Below are 25678 nucleotides of genomic sequence, written 5' to 3' on the forward strand. Positions count from 1 at the left end.
AGGAACACAAACAAGTATTTTAATTTTGGTCTCAAAATTCTTCCTTCATATGATTACTTGAATGAGTTACAACAAATTAAAAAGCTTTTTTTTGAACTCAGTCAAACAAACAGATACTTACCAGTGTATTGTATAAACTGATATCTCCTTCTAAGCCACTTCGTCTGTGTTCAAATTTTACTATAGGCACTTTGGCTGTTGTTATAGGCAAGATGTTTCTCAGACCTGGAGAGGCAACACTTTAGTACATAAAACATTTCTATTAACTACATATATGTTAAAAGCAAATATAAAACAAACAATACTTTTAAACACTTACCTGGATGCTTCTTAAGAACTTTTGCCAAACCTTCTATTATTTCTTTACAGTTCAATTTCTAGGAAAAATAAATGCCACAGCTTAAGATGTTTAAACATGAGTTCTATCTCAACAAGCATATTTACCATCAATCACACATCTCATAAGTACAAAGTACATCTCATACATACATCTGATATGTACAAAAAGAAACAGTCTATAAACTAACATGTGAATTTATGTAAAATGGTGACTCATACACAGAAGTGTGTACTTTTAAAATGCACTAAGTGTTATAGGGTGTCAGAACTAAAATAAATTATATCTTGCTTTAATTGTGTAGAGTACAAGTCAATGTGCTACAAGCAAAATCCCACCTGCTCCGTGTACAGAAGCCCTAACTGCATGAAACACATCAAGAAGTCTTGAATTTCAAACAGTAAATTTTATCGACTTCAGAACTCTTACCTCTGCATTTTCATGGCCTTCCAATGTCATGCAGATATCTAGATCACTATCCCGAAATCCAAATCCATTCTTTGAAGAGCCAAACAAGCAAAGTCTAGCTTTATCTAATAAAAAATGTAGAACAAAAATAAAATAAAACTCTGTTACAGTTTAACAATGAATCTTTACTATGGAATATCTCTTAACTGAGATGCACAGGTGTACATAAAAATGAGCTTCAAAGGGAACCTACAACATCATTTCTAACATTTCATCACTGATGAAGGACGAAACATAATTTTCAATAACTATAGGAACTGAAATGGAAAGAAAAACAGTGCTCTAGCACTCTTTATAACTTCTCCAAAAAGTTACTTCTCATCTCTGTGCCTTGGATGCCATTTCTGTAATAAGATACTTCTTCCTACTTTATAAAAGGGATGTTAAGATACAAGCTGAGTAAGATTTCCAAAACACTCAAACACTGGTGACTAGGCAACAAAAGTACTTGGATCGCAATCCAGATAATCCTAAACCCAACTGGCCTGGGCTCATTCTTTTTTTTTTTTTTTTTTTCCTTTCTTGTCTTGACTGTGAAAGGACTGTATCTGCATTATCTCACTTGATGCTTTTCTGACAATAACAGGATTTTCCCATGGATTCCATAGGGCAGTTGTTAAGTTTAGAAGCCAATAAGACAGGTAGACATGCAGAAGAAAAGAGATGCCGCTGCGTTAACAAGGAAAATGAGCAGTAATGATACAGATTAATTTATCATGTTCTGGAGAACTTCAGTGAAGAAGTATTATCAAGAATCACTACCTACTGCTATATACATACCATTATACTCTTTACGAATAAATCTTTCCAAACTTGCCAGAATTTGTTCTCTGTTTTGTTGCTCAGATAAAGGAGGAGATAATTCATCTAAGTAAAAACAAGTTAAAACACAATCAGACATACATTCTGCTACCTCAAAAATCCTTTTTCAGCTAATTACAAGCACCAGATTGGATATATCTTACGTTTTCTTAACTTTTATTGAAAAAAAAAAAATTTCCTTTCTTTGATTATCAATTAAAATGTTTTATTTCTTTTATGTTGTCATTAGAGTTGCAAGGATTTTATTTCAGATGTCTAATTTTTCTGCAATTACTCACACACAGGCACCCAGAAGCAGCTTTTCCTCGAAAGTGACAGAAATTAACAAACACAAAAACCAGTTTTGCCCAGAGCCTAATTTCTGAGGACACCAGCAACTTCTTACCAACCCAATAAAATTCCTGTACAGTATTAGTTCCTCAAAATGAGAACCTGATAACACAACCATCACTTATGAGAGAATAAAAATACTAGCCAATTTGTAGCCTAAGGTACCTAGAAGAACTGAATCTACTGGAATCAGTCATTTAACCCCTCTTTTCCTTTTTTTTTCCCCTTCAGATTACAGATCACAGTTTACAGTGGAGTGCAAATGCTTTTCCAACTTACCAAAACATCTCTTGCACACTATATCAAGTATTTCCCGAAATCGGTCTGTCATTGGTGGTAGTGGTTTAAGATCAATTTTCTTAAAATCCTCAGGGCAGTCATTTTTGGAATGTCCATCCCGTTTGCAGATGCTGCATACTATAGTTGGAGGCTTAAAAAAAAAAAAAGAAAGAAAGAAAGAAATATAATAATTATACTTCTAAGATTATTCAATAGACCCAACAATTTAACTTACACAGGCAAGAATATTTAGTATCTTGACAGTTACACAGTCTCTACAAAGAACATAAGCACCTAGAGAAGTAAGGTAGGAGAAGTGAAAAATCAGAAAGCTTTGCTTAAGAGGGGTACCCCACACTGTCTAATCCAAGCAGCACATTTTTTCAGGATTTTTCAGTCCTGAGTAAGAGGTACTCTAAAAATACCAGAGCTACCATTCATAACAGAGACTGGAACAATAAGTGGATGGGTGTTGCCCACCCATTCTTAATTTTAGTTATTTGAAAGTAACAGCCCACTCATATGTGATGTAAATACACCACTTACCTTTCCTGAAGTCAAAATAAACTTATCAAACACATAATGCATTTCTTCTGTAGAGAGTCTGCCTTCATCTTTGAGATCGTGAGCTTCCACCATTGCTTTGCAGTTGTGCGAGGTAGCTGGTGTGCCAGTGCACTTGTTCTGAGAAGACTCCATTACCAAACTCTGTCTACTTTCAGCATCAGAGAATTCATTACTAGAATTTGTGTCATAGGACTGATGTTCACTGCAGTTACAATGGTGGCTCAGCTCACCTTCAGTCAGACAAACTTCTGAAATATCTAGATCATCTCTCTCCTTAAGTGATTTTTGCTTTAATTCACAGCATTCATTAGAAATAAGGGATAATGCTTCTTCTTTGTCTTCATCATAACTAGAGTCCAATGTCGAAAGTAGCAAAGAGTCTCTGTTCTTCAAAGCGTATCTTTTGGCTACTGATTCTTCCATTTCATTACATTCAAGTTCATTCTCCAGTATGGTACGTGCACTTCCTGTATTTTGTTTATCTACAATTTTATCCCCTTGTGGAAGGCAACAGTTGGTTATGGACTCTTCAGATCTTGTGGATTTCTTGTTATTAATTTTCCCTTTCTCTTTCTTTCTGGTATCTGTCTTGGATTTAATCCCATCTTTACTTTGTGGACATGCAAAATATTTATATGCTGTCCTAAATCGCTCCAGAATGTACTCAAAGACCATCTGGCTATTTAGACTTCGTGCAACATTCCTCTTTAGTGCAAAGGGATCTAGGAAGAAAAATTGCAATTTCTTTATTAATATTTAATTGCTCAATTTGAAGTAGCTATTCCAGACTAAAGTAGTTGAAATACCTAAGTTATGATACAACAGTTAAGAATGAGAGATTCTTATAATAAAATCCAGAAGATCTGGGGAGAATGTAGGGCCCAGAACTCTTGGATTTCCTCCATATAAATCAACACGTGGCCATGAATGGCGAGCAATCATGAGCAATCCTAAATAGTGTTATTTTATAAAAACAAAAATCAACAACAACAACACAAGTATTATACACCATTATATTATGGTCAATTTCTAATCCCAAAATGAAAATAAACCTACATTTATTTTGCACCTTTGTAGTCCTGCCTGCACTTTTTTCTTCATTAGGGAAGGATTTCAATTCCACTGAATTAATTTCTCTAAAAGCATTGTCCTAACATTAAGGTTATAAGCACTACATGAACCAGTCTCACTAGGTTTCATTCTTAGTCCTTACTAGCAATTTCTAGAGGAAATACTTTTCTCCAAATAAATGAGCACTTGCATAGCTGCTGTAAGTTAGCCTCCAAAGATTCTATCAAACTGATATTCTGTTAGTCACTTCATAATTTCAGTTACACATTTAATATCAGAAACAAAGCAAAACAAAATGATAACAACAAACAATGAAGAACAAAACCACCAAATAGCAGCAGGCATCAACACCAGAATGCAGTATCTTTTTTGAAAAGAGCTTGCTCTTTCTTTCTCAAGAATTTGCTCTTTCATCCTGCAGGTTTTAGTTTCTCAGATGATAACTGTATACTAGCCTAGTTTTAAAACTTTCTTATTGAACATGATTGAAGTAAAGAAGAAATTAAAGTCACAGGAGTGATCTTGAGACCCACTACTCAACATCTGCCTCAGCATTTCACTACTTTTTTTCCTCTTTGTACTTCACTGACTGGTCCATTAATGTTCCTTTAGTAACTGATTCCTTGCCACCGTGATGTAATTCTCCTTATTCCCTCTGTCACCTGATGTGTGTTTCAAAAAATTGAATTTATCCAAAATTCATTACTTATTCTTTTATAAAAATAGGATTTAAAGTGGTTTCTTAACATTCCTCACCCCCCAGTTCACTTATTCTTAAGACCAATTCAGAATGCTATGCAGTGCTCTGTTACTTTCCCTGTAAAGTATCAATCACACATTTTTCTGAGCTGAGGAACAGAAATAATGATGCCTTCCAGCTATAAAGAAGCAATAGACAAAATAATTTATTTTCTTTGTATTTCTCTCCCCAACATACATAACTCAGGTTATATATCACTCAATTCTCCCCATAAAAGCACTTCCCTTAGACACATTATTCAGGCAATGAAGCACAGTCTATGACATGTTATTCAGTTTCACAGTATGGAAATACTGTCAACAGGGAAAGGGGTGGAGGGGTTACTTTAGTGGGTTTAATCATAGAATGGTTTGGGTTGGAAGAGACCTCAAGGATCATCAAGCACCAACTGCTCCAGTTCACCAAGTTAACCTCACTACTCAGCCTGCATTATGACAGAGGAAATCAGCTGATAGCTGCTAACACTCAACATGTGGCTTTGGAAATGCAGACAGATGTGCTGAGAATTCATAAATATCAGTATTATCAAAAAGGAAAAAAAATGATGGTTTACAAAAATAATGGTTTACAGAAATAAATGAAAGAAATGAAGATAACAAAATGGTAAGAAGCAGTGAGATCTGTTTCTCACTTTGTTTTTCAAAGACCAGAAAACGTAGTGCTATACAGAAAACTGGTCTTCAAACAGTTTAAACCACAGACAAATACACCCCAAAAGCAATTTACTTTCCCATTCAATTACTATTCCTTCTAATATTATTTAGTTTGTTGTCTAGACATGTTGTGACAGACTTGTATTGGATAAATAAAAGATGATAATGCACAGTCTACAGAATGAGAAAAAGGTATCATCCTACCTTCAATGGCTATTCGCCTTTTAGGCCAGTTCTTGTTCTCTCTGGTTAAGAGTTCTTGTACCCGTATGCTGATGACATACTCCTCCAAAGCAAATTCCAGTGTGTAAAACTTCAACAGTTCTAACCACAGTTGCCCCAGTGAAACTTGGTGAGGGGTTTTGAATGCTAAGAGAGACTGAAATAGATAAGAGTGCTCAGATGCTATAAGATATGCAAATTCCAGTTTTTTTCTTGGTTGCATCCAACATTTAAACATTAAGAGCCACAACAGGGCTAAGACACAGAATGTGAATTTCAGTGAAATAAAACTGCTGACTTACATTGCCGTGCTTCTCCTTTGCATTACTTTGGTTGTCCACTTCTGAGCTTGTTACCTTCTTACCACCACCTTTTTGCTGTTCAACTTTACTTTTACCTTCTGCTCCAACTGAGTTTTTTGCTGAACCATTTGTTGACGGTTTGTACTCCCACCGTACAAACTCATCTTCTTCTATACCTTTCAGCTGGTGGTCATCTGGCTTCTTTGAATCAAAGCCTTCAATCTAATAACAATTAGAGTAGCTCTGAACAAAGACTGCATGTAATACGTACAAAGACTTCACTGAAAGTAACAAGGACAATTGTCATATTTATCCCTCTCAAGAATAACTGATGACAGATACCTAAATTAAAGAAGAAAGGATTTCTCCTTTCTCTAAAATACAGCATGGTATAATTGCAGAGGCTACAGCAGCTGTTGTCAGCTGCACGAGGATTAGATACCCACATGTTCTATTTACAGATTTATAAGGCAAACAAATTCTGTGCATATTATGACCTGTTAGAATACTGAAATAACCTTATAATAACTTAATAGTAGGGGTACTGTATTATCAAAACACTTACCCAATTGCCCAAATATGATGGTAAAATAGGTGGTTTTCTTTGCTGAAGAAAAAATATCACCATTAAGGCAAAGGAGTACGAGGGAATTCCACCTTCAGCCTGACAGTCAATGTGGCAGAGCTATAACAGAACACATCATTAATTTTCTGATACAATATCAGCATTTTAATTTAAAATATATCATAAAGGGATTAATATTTAAGAAGTAATGTGACAAAATCAAACACAAAACTGTTTATCTCAAAAACTGCAGTAAACAATATAATGATTTTGCTTTATAAATGCAGACAGGAAATGACAAAGTAAAACAAGCAATTCTCAGTTATCTACTGCTCATGTGTAACTCAGATCATTATACAACATACTTATCTTCTTGTAGCATAGGCACATTTGTAAGCACACATCAGTCATGCCATGTGCAGGGAAAATGCAGTTATAATAATTCACACAGTGTCACAGTTATACTACTTTATTTTCTCTTATTCTTTTCACTATCTCCACGTTGTGATTGTGGGACATATTTATGTTCTAAATATGTCAGGTATTTGTTTTATGCAACATCTCATGTATGGAGATCCCATTCATCTGGTTGTAATCTAATATTGATTCATGTAACGTGTCAGAGATTGAGAGATGTAACGTGTCAGACTTCAAACAGTTCTCTGTAGTTTCTATTCCTGTTTCTCTACGTGTCACAAAACAGGTATTTTTATAAAAGCACTGCTAAATTATAAAAAAAAACATCAAAACCTAACTTTCTGATGAGGCCAAGACATCCTAAACATGGTCTGACAGCAATTTCAGTGTTCAATTACATGACACTTAAGTGCTGGCTGTGAACATTTTAACTTGATTCCTGTGATCGCCATTGATACTTTACAAGAATAACAGCAGGATATGGCAACAAATTCTGTTTAGAACAAATGCAAATTTCTCCAATGCTATCTCAATAGCAGGGAGTTTGTAAGACCTGTTTACTCAGTTGAGCTGGTTTTCAAGGAACAATTAACTTAAGAAACTAATATAATAGCTTGCCAACAGAACAGTGGAAGCTTCAAAAACATATATAGTTACCACACCGAAATCTTCAGTCTCATTCTAGATGAAATAGTAGCATCAAGTTTTTTTCTTATGGTATAACACATATTACACTGTACACAGTACTTACGAAAAGGAAATAAACATATTTCAATATCCTGAGTATTTATACACTTACTTTAGCCCAGTAGCGGAAAGCCAAAACCAAAGGAATGAGGACAGGCTCCAGTTTACCAAGAGCAGCCAGCAGATCAGTTGTAAGGCAAGCCACATCATTTCTAGCACTAACTTTACATGTCAAACCACTGTAATTACAAATGTAAGATAGGAAAAAAAAATTATCTTTACCTCAAGTACACAAACAATGATTAGAGGTGTGAGACAGTGAAATCATTTCCACAGTACTAAAAACATGCATCCTCCCTATGAGAGAAACTTTTTAACAAAAGCAACAGAATATAATGCAGTTTTCTTTACTATTAATTCATCACTTGAATCTGTAACTTACTGAAATTCACTACAGCTAAATATGCAAACTGTCATTACAGCACAGCTAAAAATGCAAAGAATTTGCTCTAAGTTCTCCCTTTTCTTAATTGTGCAGTCTTACATAACTCACAAGCACCATGTATATCTTTCACACACTAAATAAATAAAAGCAGGTCTATTTCATATAAGAGTTGGTAAGCCCACAAAACAGCTTGTCTGAACACTTTTTGTTTTTGCTTCTCAAAATAGTTACTTCTATTCTTTTAGTACTTAACAAGGCATGAGAAAAACATATGCCCATCCTTTCTATATTTGCTTCCTCAGAGTTTCAGTTACATACTTCTAGTCAGTCAAAACCACATGGACATCATACAGCAAAGACATTTCATTTTGGAGGTTGCTACTTATTAGGAATTTACTGAAACTGCCAGTTGATGTTTCCTTACTGGCAATGTGAATCTTACAAAATGTTCTTAAGCTCCTGGATTAAACTACTGGCAGAAATTTTGAGTATCGACTGAGAACCACTCTGTATTTCCTTTACATAACTGCAAGCAAAACTGCTATTTTCAGAGTCCTACAGCTTATAAGCTGTGTGCATCTCCTCTAGTCCAAGCACCAGAACAAAACTAAGATTTCTTTCTATACTTCATTTTCAGTATGAGGATTTCCCCTTTGACATGAATGTTAGCTAATACTTCTTGTCAAGAACACATGCCAGAAGCTGCTATAAACAAGCATAATAGAAATGAGTATCTCCTTAAAAATCTTTTTCAATAACACATACCTTTTAATATCTTTGCAAAAGACAACAGGAACTTTGGCATGGAAATCTGACTCCACGTCAGAGTAGACAGCTATGCAAGGAGAAAAATGTCACATGTAAAAAGCCTTCCACAATCTTCCCATCTGTGTCTTCTATGCCAGGCATTTACAGAAAAACACTAAGTGCTGCGTTTCTAATCACTAAGTTGCATATTCTGGTTACTTTCGCTTCTCACAGCAAGTATAACACAGTCAGTAGGAAAAAAAAGAAGAAAAGTTCCCACTGGGAAACTCAGCTGGCATTTCTTTTAGAACATTTTTCATCTTTATAAGATTGGAATGACACAAAGTAGAACTTTGAACAAAGTGGGCTGGTTTGCAAACTGCTTCTGGAGCTGGTCGATCAAAAACCATCCGAAGGACCAAAAATACAATGCTACTTCTCTCATCTGGTACAAACGCATGTATTTTATGGGGTTAGATGAGTTCCCGAGAGAACAAGGAGGTTACAAGTTTCAGCAGTTTTGCAATAGTTCCCATTGACGTTCATATGGAAGTGGAAAGTGTTTGCTAAGTTTACTGCTTGGAATTTTTCCTACAAAGTGAAATAGTCTGAGCTATCAGGTCAAAAAGAATTAAATCTGACAATCTGAAAAGGCTGGCCCACCTGAGCAGCCATTCTACCTCTGTACAATCACCAGTACTCCAAAAACAACTCAGATAACTTGGCTGAAAATTGTTATTTAAAATTGTTATTTAAATAGTTATTTAAGTTTACTGAAGAATTCCATATAAAAACAAGTGAACAGTAATTTGATGTTTAATTAAATAGAAATGAGAAGCAACTAAGACTCACCACTGTTCTTCAAGATTTCAAGCACCTGTATCAGAACATCTGGTTGACTCATCTAAAATGACAAAATTTGAACAGTTTACATTATTCAGATGAAATGATTTTATTTCACGTCTCATTTCAAATTACTTAAGGTGTGCAATCAGTGACAATGTTTTATACACTGCATATTCAGCAATTCCAGTGTCAAAAGATGCCAACAGAAATGCACAACAAAAACTTTCTTTCTCAAGGGTTTTTAAAGATTAACTTTTTAAAATGTTTCCTCCCCAGAAATCAGCTGTAATTACTCAAGTGACTGCAAATTATTAAAAAACCTAAAAATTAGCACCATTTTTGAGCTTCTGCGAAATGATATGATACATTCCAAGTGCACTTGTTAGAAAAAGACCTCATTTTTCCACTTAGCTGCAGTATCACTTAAAAATATAACATGTAAACATGCACCCAAAACAGGTATCTTGAATTCCACAGCAGCACAGGCCAAGAAAGAGCAAGATCAGCAGCTCTGTCTCTAGCAAGGACATGTTGCTAAAATCATGTACTAAACATGAAGCAACAATTTCAACATTTAAAGGCAAGATATACCATTCCACAGTAATTTTATACCACAGTATATTGTAACTTGGAATATGAGATCTACTTGTAATTGACTAAACACGAAAGGAAAGTTGTCATTACTTAAAGTAAACTTTTTTAAAAACAAAAACAAAACCAGAAAGGGCTGGGAGATGAAGATCTGTGAGATTCTGCTGTCAGAATCCTGAGCACATAAAAGCCCGCTCACCTGGAGCCAGCTATTTTCATATTGCTTCAGTGCTCCCTCAATAAATTTAAAAAAGGTAGCATAAGATTGCGCAAAAAACAGAATTTAAGTTATGTACTAAATAATAAAAATTTTATCCATTTGTTTCATAGCACATGTGACACCAGATCAAAGATTATATACTTCACACAAACACTCTAAGATAAATCAAGACAGTGTCTACTCACCTTAGGTGGGAATTTTATATCAATATTAATATCACTGGTTTTAAAAGCAAATCGAGTTAAGCAGGAGCCATACATCCTCAGTGAACAGTCTGGAAGAGAGAGAAACATAATTATTTATAATTATCAGCTAAGAAGAAAATATTCTTTAATGGTGACAAGTGCCTTACTTTACTTTAGATACTCTAGCTCCCAAGTGGTACTCCCAGATTACTAAATATGGTACCACTTTTTCACACCTGTGACATTTAGTCATTTCTACAACACACCATCACAGCAAAACTAGTGATTCAAACTGTACCATCACTAAGAATCCAAAGTTTTTCAAGCTACTTTGGAATATTAGTTCTGTTTGTTTTTAATAAAACTATTAAGTAACAATAAGCATTGCCATCCCATTGCAGGATTTTAATTAACAGTTTTTGCTGTTAATAACTTTATCTTACAGGAGCAGTTACCCAACTATGCAGTATTTAACTGTCACACACATTTTTGTCAATTTTTTTTTAATACATACTACAATCTCAGTAGGTGACACCTGCAAGTTCCTATGCACAATTCATTAATAACCATGCATATAAAACAAGTTCAATATAATTAAAGTCACAAAGTATAGTACCTATTTAATAGGGCTTTTGCAGTTAAAACAGTTCCTTACCTGCAAGGACGTACAACACATCTAGTCTAAGTTAATTAGAAAGTAACCATTTAGTAATGATATCATGTGAAACGTCATTCTGCTCCATGAGCAGTAATTTCTACCACACCATGAAGCAATTTATGTAAGTAAACCTTTCCTGCAACATATAATAAGGCCCTGATGTATGTATGTTAGCTGCAAATTGAGACTATCCTCAACTCTTTCCAAATTATTGATCATTTGGGGCAGTAAGGAGGGATCTTCGTTACAGAGTCACAGAATGGCTGAGGTTGGAAGGAATCTCTGGAGACTCTTTAGTTCAACCCCAATCACATAGGGTCACCTGGCACAGAACACCCAGGACTGTGTCCTGCTGGGTCCTGAATATCTCCAAGAACTGAGACTTTACAACCTTGCCAGTGTTTAAACAGTCTTACTGTGAAGAGGATTTTTACTGCATTTTTTGTGTTCTGTTTGCATTCTGATCAAATACTTTCAAATAGAACTATCACAAAGTTATTTTTATGAGAAAATCAATCTTACTCATGCACAGTTTCAAACCATGGACATCCAATGTTTACTACACTATGCATAAAGTGAATTTCCTCCTAATTTACAACTTTTGAAAATAGACTCACTAAAACATAATAGGCTTTGAAATGGAGAATAACACCTTGTCACTTACTGCTACAAACAGCTTCACATCAGCTCATCACTCTAATCATTTCAGGCAGCTGAATGACACCAGTACAGTAACTTTAATGAATATTTACAAGAACACTGACCACTTCCTTCACTTTCTCTTTTGTCAAAATACTATCAGTGGAAAACTCAACAGTGTGTCAAGATTGCACTGGGAGCCATACGTGGCAATATCACAAACTAAACAGCACAGTTACACACTGCAAGCCTAACTTCTATACAGCATCTTACATTTAAGCAGATATTAAATGCAGCTCCTAAACATAAGACTGATCATCCCATAACAAACAAATGAACAAAGGAATATCCTTCTCAATACAGCATCTTTGTAGAGCAAAGGGAAAAAAAAAAAAAGGTATTTCTAAAACAGCCAGAAGATCAACCCAGTTTTAACATAGATGAGATAAGATATTTGAAAACTTTTTTCTGCTAATGACTTTAATATTTTGTTAGACTTGAATGTTTCACATGTTCTAGTAAAGTAACATGCTGCACATCTGAGAAAGAAAAAAAACAACTGGGATTATCCAGAGAAGAGAAGGCCCAGGGAGACCCTCTAGCTCTCTATCACTAGAAAGGAGATGTTGGTCAGCCTCTTCTCCTGAGTAACCAGCAATAGAACAAGACGGAATGGCTTCCAGTCGCTCCAGGGGAAGTTCAGGTTGGATATTAGAAAACATTTCTTTGAAAGAGTGCTCAGGTGCTGGAATGGGCAGGGAGGTGGTTGAGCCTCCGTCCCTGGAGGTGATCAAGAAGCGTTTACATGTTGTACAGAGGGACATGGTTTAGTGGGGAAATATCGGTGGTAGGCGGACGGTTGGACTAGATGATCTTAGAGGCCTTTTCCAAACTTGGTGATTCTATGATTTTATGAAATTACTTAGATCATTTCTAGGAACTTTATAAAACCACTGAGCTTCAATGATCCACCAATACATGTGACCAAGCATTATGCCTGCCCAGACCATGTTTCACATTTTTTATCAACATAAAGCACTCATAAAGGTGAGGTATGATATTTATACATTGTTATGTGAGTGCAATATTTTTACCTACTTAAGGTAACTCCTTCATTTAATACCCACTAGTTATAAATACACATGAGAAGAAATACTTGCTAAACAGTAACACTTCTTGATCTAAATAACTCGTTTTAACAAATATTTGCTGATTAATATCCATAGATATTTCAGATCACAATCAAGAACTGACAATGTCTCATGGCTACAGAAACCACTGGGGTCTAACACTCTTTTTCCTAATCTATGCTTTAAAGAAAATTGAGTCGTGCAACTTTTACTTGCCCCTAAAGACATCAAAAACATTTGAAGTACTGGTAGGATTTTTTTCTTCTACTTCAAGTACCTTCTCATATTCTCCTTCCTACCCAACCCCCGTGACACTTACGCAAGCATAGCTAAGTACACTTGAAAAATAAATCTCTTTACTGTAAAAGCCACAGACACTCAGTACTGTTAGGCAAGGTACAGGTGGAAGGCTTTGTAGGACTGGAGCCTGAAGAAGATCCTCAGTGGCTGCAGCTTTAATCATAACTAGGTAGGAAATATTTGGTGCTCTAGTTGCTTCCAGTCTTTATTAGAAATCACCACTTTAAAGAGGACCAACAGCTTCAATAAAAACATACAAAAAGAAGTAAAGGTAAGGACAATCATATTTCTCTCTTTTTGTAGATTTCTTAGCTGCTTTTAAATCAACTGCCAGTATTAAAATGCCTGTATACATTAATATTTTATAATACAAAGATACTTTAACCTCAAATGTATTAATTCTCCATTAATAAAAAGAACAGTTTTCAAGTAGAGAAAATGGAGGATGCTTTGGATACCTGGTAAGGGCTGTTGAATAATATTCTCCATCTCGTTTACAATTTCTTGACGAATTCTGAAGTCATCATCAGATATGCCTTGTTCATTTGCTGCCTCAATGAGTGTAAAACTCAGGGCAGCCAACTGTGCAGAAGAAGGGGGTGGGAGGGCACGCAGCTCATTTTCCTCTTGTTTTTCCTGAATAATTGTTGGATGATAAAAGTAAAAACTTGTATTTCAAGAGAAAAGGATATCTTGTAGTATTGCATGATATTTATTAATGTATGTATCTCACAGTATTGCACAATATGTAAAAAATGAACTGTTTGCTAATTATGCTCTATTTACAAGTGTCCTGACCAAACATTTCCAAAGGTGGTAACTCTGCCCTACAGAAATGATAGTAGATGCTGTGTTTAAAAGAGAACATGTTATTTCACAGCTGGCAACTGGGGAAGAAATCTGGTGCGTTGTATTCTTGAACCATGTTTTCTGACAGCTGTGAAACAGAAATCATCCAAAGAAATCAAAAGCTCTATCTGTTCCTACATAATAGAAGTATCTGAGTGGAAAAAGCTACTTTTTCACACAAGAATCACACAGATTTTTCAGAGTAGGCTGTACTGGAATGAAGGACAACAGTAGCAGAAGAGATATTCCTGGCTCCCAGGAAGTTTTAAAAAGTACAGTCTCCCCTTGCTGCTGCCTAAACAACTAGCAGGAGAAAGAACTTTTAATGCATCATATTGTAATCAGCTTATCCAACAGCAATAACTACGTCACATGCATCAAGTCACTTGGGACTAAATGAAACAATAATTAGTTTCACAAATACATCTACTGAACGAAATGTGACTGATAACAGAAATAAATAATAACCTGAAAATAGTTACACACATCAGTATGGTATGAAAATAATGTTTCATTAGTACTAGTCTTCAACTATCAACTGCTCTTTTCTCACTTGAGCAAATACAACATATTTTGAAGGGCTGCTTTTTGTGTGCATTTTTTTAAGAGTTTTTTTTTTTTTTGTAGTGAGGACCCACAGCTGCTGCAAAGTTCATTCCTAGCCATACATCAGTAATTAGAGCTGCAAACAGGTACTCCATGAAGTAACATCTGCACAGTTACACACCACTGTCACAAGGTGTCCTACATAAAACTTTCTGAAGACAAATATTACAAACTGAAACCACGCCCTGTCTTCTATTGTTTCCATTCAGTGGTAAAGAAACCACATTTCTGAATTCTTATCTCCATGCCCACATGCAAACCCTGGTACAGGAGTGTTTCCATATTAAAGGTGAGGCTGGTTTGTTCCATTTTATTCTTCTCCATCTCATGGTGCAAATTTGATTGAAGTGAACCAGAATCCCTTACAACAAATTGAACATAAACCAAAATGTTACTTTATGGGATGTTATGGATTTATGGTGTTCAGTTTTCCAGGTGATGACTTGCATATTTATGAGAATTAGAGCATTCATTACAAACATAAGTTTGGTATGAAATACATAGACATAGGGAAAATAGATTCAGTTTTGGGAAATAGTTTAAATTATTCTTCCAACAGCCATCTGAAATGACAGAACTCTACATACTTGTGTATTTGTATTTATAAGTATTTACAAAAATGGCTTCACAAGAAAATGCGTGTGCCCTTTACTGCTTTCATGCATGTAATGCTTCTCAAAACAACACAAACTAACACTAGTGTATCTAATAAGGAAACCATTTGGCTTTTTTACTGAAAATCTTAGAAATGTACAGGTGTTTTTCATATTAAACACACAGATAACCGCAGGGAGATGATGAATGCCATCTCAGGAACAGATTTCCTCCCTACTTTAACACTTTCTTTTTTTTCTTTTTTTTTTCTTTTTTTTTTAAGTCTAGACATCCTACCTCCTCTGTTTCCCCATCCTAGCAGGGATATCAATGAAGAAAAAAAATGACAACAACAAAACCACAACAAAAGAGCACCAATCCCATCTCCATCCCTGGAGGCCTTGCTACCAATGACACTAGTTTTGAAAGAAACTGAAGACTAACTATATTTCTCACCCAAGTTACCCTGCCTTCTGTTATTACAAGAGTGATGAATTGCCTGCTACTCAGAGATGATAATTTAGAAACAACGACCAAAAATTTTTTTTCCTTCTCTGTCAGCACAGATATCAAGCAGTCCTCTCAAACAGGAAAGGAACAAAAGATGTTTGTGGACCTCTGCTCAGCAGATGCAAACTTTCATGTAAATGAAAGTGATTAAAGAAAACATACCCCATAACCAAAAACAAACAAACCCTCTTAAAAAAGAAAAAACAAGGAAAAAAAAAAAGGCATTTGAGAATGTGGTTAACTTACCATTATATTTTTCTTATGACGTTTTTCTTTAATATGCTTGTGAGCTCCCTGGATATTTTCAATGTGAACTAAGCAGAGCTTGCATAGATACTGACAGTTGGTATATTCTGGGGAGCGCTGGGGAAAAATGGCCACAGATTAAAAGAAAATGTTGCTGCCAACAGCGTCTGAAAAACTCAACTGTTTCAATAACAAATTCTATTTAACAATTATTTAACATTTGCAACATAAGGGTGCTTTGTAAACATTATGTAATCTTCAAAAAACATGTTGCAAGTGGATTTTTACCCATATGACTAGGGGGGAATGGAAAGGAAGGAAGTGGGATGAGCTGAATAAAACACTTCTCATTGCATTTTTGTGAAGCAAGATTAAGACCAAAGTCTCTGCCTCTTAAAGCTGAACTAAAGGCCAGTAAGCCACTCCCTTGTCAGCTCAAGCTTTTAAGAACCACAGCTTTATTAAATCTCTGCATTTATCTGTTCTTCTCTGATGAGAAAATGGGAAGTCTTCAACACATTATCTATTGTATATGTAATGACAAACAGTGGTGTTGTTTGGCTGCCATATTCACAGCAGACTGTGCAAGTACTGCATTTTTTTGTTCTATTTAGAAGGGTGTAGCTGGCCAACAAGGAGGACAATAGCCAGTTACTGACTTCCTGATGACTAAATTCTGAATAAGGTGGGACTGTCTAACAAGGAATAAGATTCTATTTTGATGAATAATTTGAGGTGCTTAGCATTTTGGATGGACAGGCAAGAGTCTGCAAGAAGCAGCTGAGCTGCCAAGCCTCTGGAAATCACAGGAGGAAAAAAGTCGTCTCTCCAAAGATGGGGTGCTGTTCTCAAGCATTCCAATTTAAGCTATCTCATCTTGCAGTTGTTCTTCTTGCTCTAATTAAACACTGTTATTGATGTAGGAGGCACTTTGACACATTCATTTCAAATGGGAAAGCTGTTTCTCAAGTCCCTCTTGAAAGGGCCCCAAACAAATGCCTCAGTCTGCCTGCAGACTTACTGGAAAACTTCTAACAGCTATGAGTTATAACTGGAAGAGGAAAAGAACTACTTAAAAATTTCATCCTAATTCTAATATATCTATATTTGCTAAAGACAAAAAACATTCTGAAAACACCAGCTGTTCTACCAATGACATAACAATGAATGAACAGAGAACGCCATTTTAAGATATCACAGCTTCTTAAGATTTCACTTCTTATATTGAAGACCTAAGTTACTGATTCATTTGGGTAAGTTTTTTATTTACTGATTTGAAACCTCTGCTTTTTGGAAAAAAAGAAAAACAACTGAGGAAGAAAGGTCTGATAGTCTCCAAATGTAGATTAAATATGAACGTAAAACACAATGGTAATTACACTTTTCTTACTAATTCTCTTCCTCCTTATTTTCTTTGAGATTGTTACAAATAAAATTAAATTAAACACCCATTTGGAACGCAATTTACAGCTACACTTGGCTAGTTCAGAAGATTCACATATTCAATCCCAGATGACTGAAGCAGATCAGAAGTAATACTCTAACGCTCTTCTAAAATTAAATGGCTATCAGCATTAACAATTGGGTACTCCTTTACAATACTGATCTGCAGTACTACGCCAATAGTTCCCAGAAAGGTTGAATCACATAATGCCTTTTATTCTGCCTCTATTGTAAAGCCTATTTCCATCACATAGATATGCTTAACACCAATGAAAGAGGAAATAGTTTTATAAATAGATAAATAAATAAATAAATAGCTTCAGACTATTATTAGAGTGAATTAGAAACCTCAGGAGAAGCCAAGCCTAGTGAAACTTGTGTTTGGCAACACATCTCAAAAGGCAGCTGTATTTTAAAGAACTCACACAATGGAAAAATTCCAGATCATTAGGAAAGAAAAACTCAAGAATATCTTTAAAAGGCTAGAGAGGATGAGTCAGTTAGAGACCAGTTAGAATTACTGTCCAGAAAAATGCTGTAATAAATAAGATATTAATAACCACTCAGGAAAGAAATAGGCCACAGGTGACAAAGTGATTTGCTATAAACCAAACTATACTAAACCAATTATAGGGTTGTTTTTTAAAAGAAAACCATAAAGCTTGAAGAAGCAGCAGATGTTGCATACTGAATTTTACAAAGTTTTTGTCACTTGTCATGGTATCTTTCTAAAAAGAAGACAGGGAATACTACCTAAATAAAGAACAGTAAGGTGAGAGTAAAGCTGCTCAGAAAATCGTCCTCAGTGCACACATACCTACACTGGCTCATCACTGGTCTAAAAGCATGTGCCAAGTAGGTTTCAACAGGGGGTCCTTCTGGGGTGAGAATCATTCATATTTTTGTTAGAGATTTACAAAGTGCAGAAGAGAGTGTGCTGAATACAGATGAGAAAGATAATGCTGGAAGTGATTATGCATTTTGTGTTAAGATGACAGTTCACTGATCACAGGAAATCAGAGAAATGGAACAAGAAACTTGCAACCAAATTTTATCAAAGCACCGTATCATTCCTCTTTAGATACTGTCAACTAAAAGAAATACAGGGCTGAGGACACCCAGTTGGACATTTCTTAAGAAAAGGATATGTGGATCATAGCTGACCAAGCTACAAGCCAATATCTTATTGCTGATAACAAACAAACAAGCAAATAACAACAAACAACAATAAAACCCACGCACAGGAAAAAAAACAGACATCCTAAACACAAATGCTTTGCTTCGGATAGATTAAGCCAGCTTTCTTCTTTACATATAAGGCTTCAGCTAAAAGACAGCATTCACTTTAGGATACCACAGTTCAATGGGTCAGGTTGTGGAAGCCCATAGAAAAGCAACAAGAATGCACCATCAACTGAAAAAAACTCTTCCGACTAAAGAACAGAAAGTATATTTGGAGAAGACAAGTCTGCTGGGAGAAATGGTAATGATCTTCAAATGTGTGGAGAGTTGCTGATGAAGGTTATAAACCATTACATTTATTTTCCTAGGCCAACTTACAAGAGATTCAAATGCTCCAGAGACACTTATATTAGGTATTAACTTCTGAGATACATATAATGATTGCAAAACTTATTTCATTGGAGATTACTACAACAGCTTAAATAAACATTTTTAAGAAGTCATCTTTAATACAGGTGACTTGGTCTGGTAGAAGGCTTACATACTGAAGATATACTGAGGATCCTTTCTGACCCTACACCTTCAATTTTCAGGTACAGGACTTTCTAGAAAACTTTAAATACATAATGGAAATGTAAACCTTTACATGTGCAGAATTTAAAAAAAAAAAACAAAAAAAACTGTTCTATGAATGCTACATGTGCCACAAAAGGAAGACTAAGTTTTCAATTCCTATCTTGTCACAATTAATGACAGCATCTTTTAATCTATTTTTATCTATTAATGGTTAGTATCTTAGATGACTGAAGCGATTCACTATAAAGAAGGAACAGAGGCAATAGGCTAGAATAGAGATATTACTCAACTCAAAATATGGTGATGAGACCAAAGGAAGATATTCATCTTCTTTTTTATCTGATAAATAACTCAACCTACTTTTTCCAGTCGGGAGATATAATCTCTTTCCAGACGCTCTTCAGCTTGTTTCAATCCCAGCTGCTGTTCAGCCGTCAGATTAGACTCATCAATAACAACAGTGTTTTCTAAATAATCAGTTTCCAAGGTATGTTCTTTAGTTGATTCAGAATTCTTTATTTTACCTAGAGAAAGAAACAGTTATTTTCTTCAGAATAACTCAGGAAAAGTAAGAGTACAGAGGTCACCGCAGATAAAAGCATCTCACTGAGAGGCAAGGCACAAAGTGAGTTACATTGCAGGCTAACCACCAGAACAAGTAAGGTTCATATTGCTAACTCCATTAAGGACTTCAAGGCAAAAAAGAACAGAGTACATGTCCTGATGCTCTGCTTAACAGAAATAAAAGTACTAGGCTTAATTATTATTCTTTTAAATAACGTATTTTGCTATGGAAACAATCTAAAACAACTTTAAATACATTAACCCAAACAACCTCAAAAAGCCAGCTGCCAGACATTTCAACTACCCATGTTAGATGACAGCTGGGAGTTGTAGTTGAACAGACTATGACACATTGCCATGATACCAGGGCTAGCAACAACAGAGCTCTGGAATGCTGCTACTCAAACACACAGCTCAGTTCCAGTCCAGTTCCTCCAGATGCCTATGAATTGTTCATAGTTCATTAACCTCTACAAACACCTACATCTTAAATTAGTAGTTTTTACATCACCAAACGTGACCTTTTTCCCTGAGAGAAGCCTGGAAACAAAATCTGAGCAAATTTTCAAGTCCTGTTTTGCCAGTGACAGATGGTTCCCTCAGAACAGTACTGATGGTGGTCTACAAAGAGCTACCAGTAAGGGGATACTACTATTTCAACCTTTTTTCCTGTTAAATTTTATAAAGATACCTAAAAATATTTATTTTTCATAATTCCCTTTTATTTCCATATTTCTGCTGCAGTGGTAGGAAATATTTCAAATGGAAGCTCTGCACTCTGACATTACAGCCTTCAAGCAACATTTTATTAGAGAATACTGTGTTGTGAAAAAGCATGACAAAGTCTATGATAAGGAGCTATCTTGAAATGCAATAAATCCTGACCCATATGTTTAATTCTGAAACTGAAAAAGACACAAAAATTAAACACTCCTAAAGGTAACTTCTGATGGATGGAAAGTATTCCACAGCTCCCTAAACCGAAAAGCCATCTGCCAAATCATCTTTTAAACATTTTTAGAAGAAACAGAGCATAATACACACAAAAAAAGGTAAATACTTTCCTCATCTCTATAAAAAAAGTTTTCTTACAGATTTTTTTTTCTCCTGATCTTTCTGAAACGCAGTAACACCTGGCATTTCCATAAATGGCAATGATATTATGAAGGGTTCTCCTCCAGCCCAAGACACTATATTCACAAAATTGCCTGAAACCCACGCACTTCAAGTCTCTTGCAAAGATGTTTAGATTTAAGGCATAAAAAAAAGTCATTATCATAATCTCTTATTCTCTAAGTAATATGCTTATATTAACGTAATTACCTGTAAATGCAAGCAGCAACTTATTATATGTGAAAAAATACACAACAAAAACATTTCAAAGCCCATTGTTAACCATTTCATCAGAAAAAAGAAAAAATGAAGTGTGCAATGTTGAGTAATACTCACTGAAGTCATCAGTCTTATGTTCCAGTTTTCTTTGATCTGAAGCAGTCCTACCAGGATCACCAGTCTGATCAACATTAGTCTTCAATGCATGAACTTCAAGTGGATTTTCCAGAACCAGTTTCCCTTTCTGAGTAGCTGTTAAAGTTTCCATATCGACCCCATTCCCTGAAACATGGGAGCCTAAAAAGTTTTCTCCCATTTGTTGACCTTTTGTCTGTTTCAGGTTTTCCGCTGCTGATGATAAATTAGAATTTTTTTTTACTTTTCCATGATTTCGCTCCTGAACATTTGACCCAGTGTCTTTAATCCCAGGAATACAACTATTTACTTTGCATGATTTATTTTCTCCTTGTTTTTCAGAAAAAACATCATTTTGTTTACTTTTTTTGCTGCTATTCCCACCTGGAGAACTTCTCCCAACATCTTTCACAGATTTGTCATTTCTATTATGCTTATAATTTTGATTATTTGTAACTTTAACTGCTTTGCCTTCCTCACTGACGAGACGGACAGACTTCCTTGGGTCATGATTTCCATTCTTTGAGCTCTTGGCCTCTTCCATTATAGTGAAGACCTGCTTCTCCTATCTTGAGTCCTCTTGAAGTGCAATTCTCCAATAATTTGAAGTTGATTTTAAATCCCCTGTGCAAGGATCGTGGCTGATTGTCTGCTGAAAAAAATAATGATAGACATTTGAGAACTGAGGGGAAAACATCAGCGCTCTGCAGAGGCAATATATTAAAATAAAGCTCTATAAAGAAAAGTCAAACTACTAATGATTAATGAAAGCACGTTTCCCACTCCCCAGAGGCATAAGTGAATTTTCATAACATATTCTATATGACCAATAAAAATCATGAGAACGTCGTTAATCTTAACTTCTGTTTTAAAGAGGAAGGGATATGAAGTGACAAAAAATGGCAGAATGTGGTAAAAAAAAAAATAGTAATAAATCTGCCAACAGCTTGCTTTTTTCTGTCCTCCCTATTTTTGGCTTTATGGAAAAAAAAATCTACAAGCCAGGATGTCTGCAACTACACTGAAAAAGAAAACTGAAGAAATCTAAAAAATATCAGCAACAGAACATACTGATTGAGTTAGCTACTGAAAAAAAAAAAAATTAGGGCTATAACTCAAACCATTAGGAACAAATCTCACTTATCATCTATATCCATAGACACATAAGCACAGCATTTCACACATACAATTCACATACAGTAATTACCATCAATTAATTATTTTCATCAGTGAAAAACAGAAATAGTAAATGTTTTATTTAGCTGGAGACTACCCTTACTTATCTAAACCTCTGTCCTTTAAGTAGTATATCATCTGAACTTTACTGAGACTTCTCAAAGACTACAGTGCCAATAGGAAGCTAAGCATGAAGAATGGAACCTGGTATTAAGGAATTAATCTTTGCAATGTAGACAATGAAAAAGAAGAATCTATAACAAGAACCAGGATTTTTTCTTTTAAAGCAACCTTGAGTTGGCAGTAAGAAATTAGGAGAATAAAGTGTTAGACACAGAATAAAATCAATTGTGTACAGCTATAGCAAGATTTGGAATTCTGGAACAGTTTCTTTCTTTCCAGTCCACCTACATACTTGGTAGTTAGAAGCATCATATATGGAAATTTCTGGGTTTTAGAGAACCCATTAAAATAAGTACCTTATCTTTAGCAAAGGAATAGCATTGAAAAGAAAAATTAATAATAAAAATAAAAATAAATAATGAATTAAAACCATTAGGTAGCATAAAGCACTTCTGTACTGCAAAAAAGAAAGAACAGAGGGATCATATTAAAACGCCTGATAAAAAAATACATCTTTTTGAATATCATCAGCATAAAGGATAGTATATTTTCAGGTACATAACTACCTACTATCTGTCACTTTGAGAAGACACATACTCCAGGATACACTTCAGGACACAAACCACATACTAAAAATGGAGAGCTTAAACCTCTGTTAACACCACTGAAATATATATTACCTTAAAAAAATTAAAAAACAAAAGCAAAAACAAGAGCTTTTATGAAGTTAATGTCAGAGTCCTTAAAAAAATTACAAACTCAGAAAAAAATAATAATGCTACTAAACATATTCAAATAGCTATGCATCTTACCTCAAAAAGTCATGTATTCCTATTAAACACCATCATATCTGGCTCATACTTCTAGATTAGAAGTCAAAGACCAAAGTCCCAGAAGAACAAGCAGCATTTGCCTTTGGCTTGCAGTCCATCTTTCCTGCAGCAATTCTTACCAGCCCCACAGCAGGAATGACCACTCACATACATCAGGGCTGCTTCAGCCAGACTGCAGTGAGAAGAACTTGGGCTGCAAAAACTGGCTCTGCTGTGTGACACTCTGCTCTAAGTGCTGCCAGTAAGACTACTGGTATTACAGCTCCATACAGCACCCTGTTATCTCTAAACAACACTGTGTTCTCCTACAGAGGTACATAAATATTTTTTTAAAGGAAACAAATTGTAGGGAACGACTCAAAATTCTAAACTCTTCTTTACACTTTATTTGTTTGCCCTGGGTGGGGTCACACGTAAGCAAGATAAGTCCTCACTTCCACTTTCATTTCTCCAACTTGGGACAACCACACCATGCCACTGATGGAAGCTGGACTCTAACATGCCCAGGGCACACTCCTGTGTTCACCTTCCTGTGAAGCAATGGAAGTCAGCACCAGCCCTGACAGCACAAATGCCTTCCTCCAGTCCCTGCCACTTGGGCTGCTCCCACCATTGAGCACCTCTGCAGAGACTAGAACTGGATAGCCAAAGCAGCTGGCAGGAGGCAGGAGCAGCAGGAGGGCTGCCAGCAAATAGCCAGAAGCGTGGTGGAACAACCTCCTTTGGCAACAAGGCCAGCCTGAGGTTACTGTGAAAATGCAGCAAAAGGAAGGCTTCATTCTGCTTTGCTTTTTCTAAGTGTCAAATTGTTACAGTCACATTTCACAAGAAAGTTTAAAACAAATCCACAAACATCCTACTACAAGCTCAAACTAGATCTCAGCTGTTCAATAAAAAACACAGTCACACATTCAAAGAGAACTCAAAGAAAAAGCTTTACACAAATGCACAAACATTGCATACCTTTTATTAGCAGCTTCCTTAGGTGTTTTTCCTGTCTCATTTAAAACTATCTCTGTAACCCAGTTAGGAAACTGAAAACTGTAATACCACTACATATTAAGAGGAAGTGTAAGCAAATGAAAATAATTAAGATTAAAAAGCAGAGAGATATTTTATCCCAAAGAAATAAGAATAAAGATCACTCATGCGATTTCCTGAGGCTTGAACATTTTGTAAAAAGAAATGTTTCACATAAAATTTCGACTTTTAAGTGCCAGAGCAATAGTGTCATGTTTAGGGATAAATTTTATTCTTTACCACTGAAATGATGTAGCAAATTAACATTAACCTGAACTGCTGTCCTGTATTATCAACCACATTATCCATCTCAACAAACTGCCAAGTAAACCAACTCACAAAACTTTATCATTTAAAAGGAAAAAGAGATCACTACTAAAACACGACATCCTAAAAAAATGCCCTCTGCCAGCCACTGGGCATCCGTACAGCAGAGAGGGAAATGGGGGGAGGGAAAGGAGTGCCTCCAAAAAGAATAACACGTTTGGAAACAAAACACTGGAACAGAGTGAATCAGTGCTGAGGTGGCATCTCTGCAGAAACCTGGAAGGCATCTCTTATTCACAAGCTCAGGCTCATACCAATTGCCCGACCTGGAATGAAAACAGAATTTTCTCCCAGGCAGACTGGCAACAAAAACAGTTTTTCACCTGCATCTGCAAAGTGAGGTAGATTCACCTGTTGAAAACATTTCAGCACATTCCATTTATTTAACATTCTGTTGTTAGGGACTTAGTATCCCTTCCCTGCCCCCTTCCCCATTCCTCCCCCCCGAATGGACAGTGCCTATTTTACTCCTCTAAATCCACCTCAATGCTTGGCACTCCATTGAAAAATAATCTGGCTGAAATACAACAGCTTGAGGTAAGGGAATGCATCATCTGACCTCAAATTCTAGAAAGTGGTTAAGCCTACACACACCTACAACAACCGAATTTTAAAATGTTGAAAATCAGCTTAGATTTTTCTACTGTAGAATTCATTCTAGGCAGAGAAAATGAAGGAACAAGATTGTTTCACTTTCATTTCTTCTGTTTCCTTGTTCTCTCAGATTAGCAATAGAAAATTCTGCATTTGAATTGCAAAAATTCGGGGTAACACTTCCAAACAGGAAGGGAAAAAAAAAAAAGATAAAAAAAACAAGTTTCAAGAAGATGTTTCTACCCATCTGCCCTTTTGTTTCTTCTTCAGCTTTTCAGCTGTAGTCAACTACTTTAAAAATCACCCATCTTGGGTCAGATTTTGCCA

General features: G+C 35.6%; 1 protein-coding gene across 3 annotated transcripts; it reads right to left on the minus strand.

The window, feature by feature from the left end:
- Positions 1-82: 82 nt before the first annotated feature.
- Positions 83-23723, minus strand: TUT4 (terminal uridylyl transferase 4). 3 transcript variants are annotated; one of them, XM_031554911.1, is made up of 18 exons: positions 23390-23722; positions 21261-21927; positions 19608-19771; positions 16047-16163; positions 13700-13877; positions 10515-10603; positions 9525-9576; positions 8691-8760; positions 7593-7719; positions 6377-6496; positions 5812-6033; positions 5492-5666; positions 2783-3525; positions 2237-2387; positions 1586-1672; positions 767-870; positions 320-377; positions 83-225 (listed from the first exon to the last, which is right to left on the minus strand). In XM_031554911.1, exons 2-18 carry the CDS (start codon positions 21820-21822, stop codon positions 98-100), a joined length of 3147 nt encoding a protein of 1048 aa, XP_031410771.1. In that variant the 5' UTR covers positions 21823-21927; positions 23390-23722; the 3' UTR covers positions 83-97. The 3 variants fall into 3 exon arrangements, with proteins under 3 accessions (XP_031410771.1, XP_010714419.1, XP_019474305.1); XM_010716117.3 differs by having other exon boundaries at positions 21261-21930; XM_019618760.2 differs by lacking the exon at positions 16047-16163 and having other exon boundaries at positions 21261-21930; positions 23390-23723.
- Positions 23724-25678: the final 1955 nt, after the last annotated feature.

The sequence above is a fragment of the Meleagris gallopavo genome, chromosome 10, assembly GCF_000146605.3.
Source record: "Meleagris gallopavo isolate NT-WF06-2002-E0010 breed Aviagen turkey brand Nicholas breeding stock chromosome 10, Turkey_5.1, whole genome shotgun sequence".
Taxonomy (NCBI): Eukaryota; Metazoa; Chordata; class Aves; order Galliformes; family Phasianidae; genus Meleagris; species Meleagris gallopavo.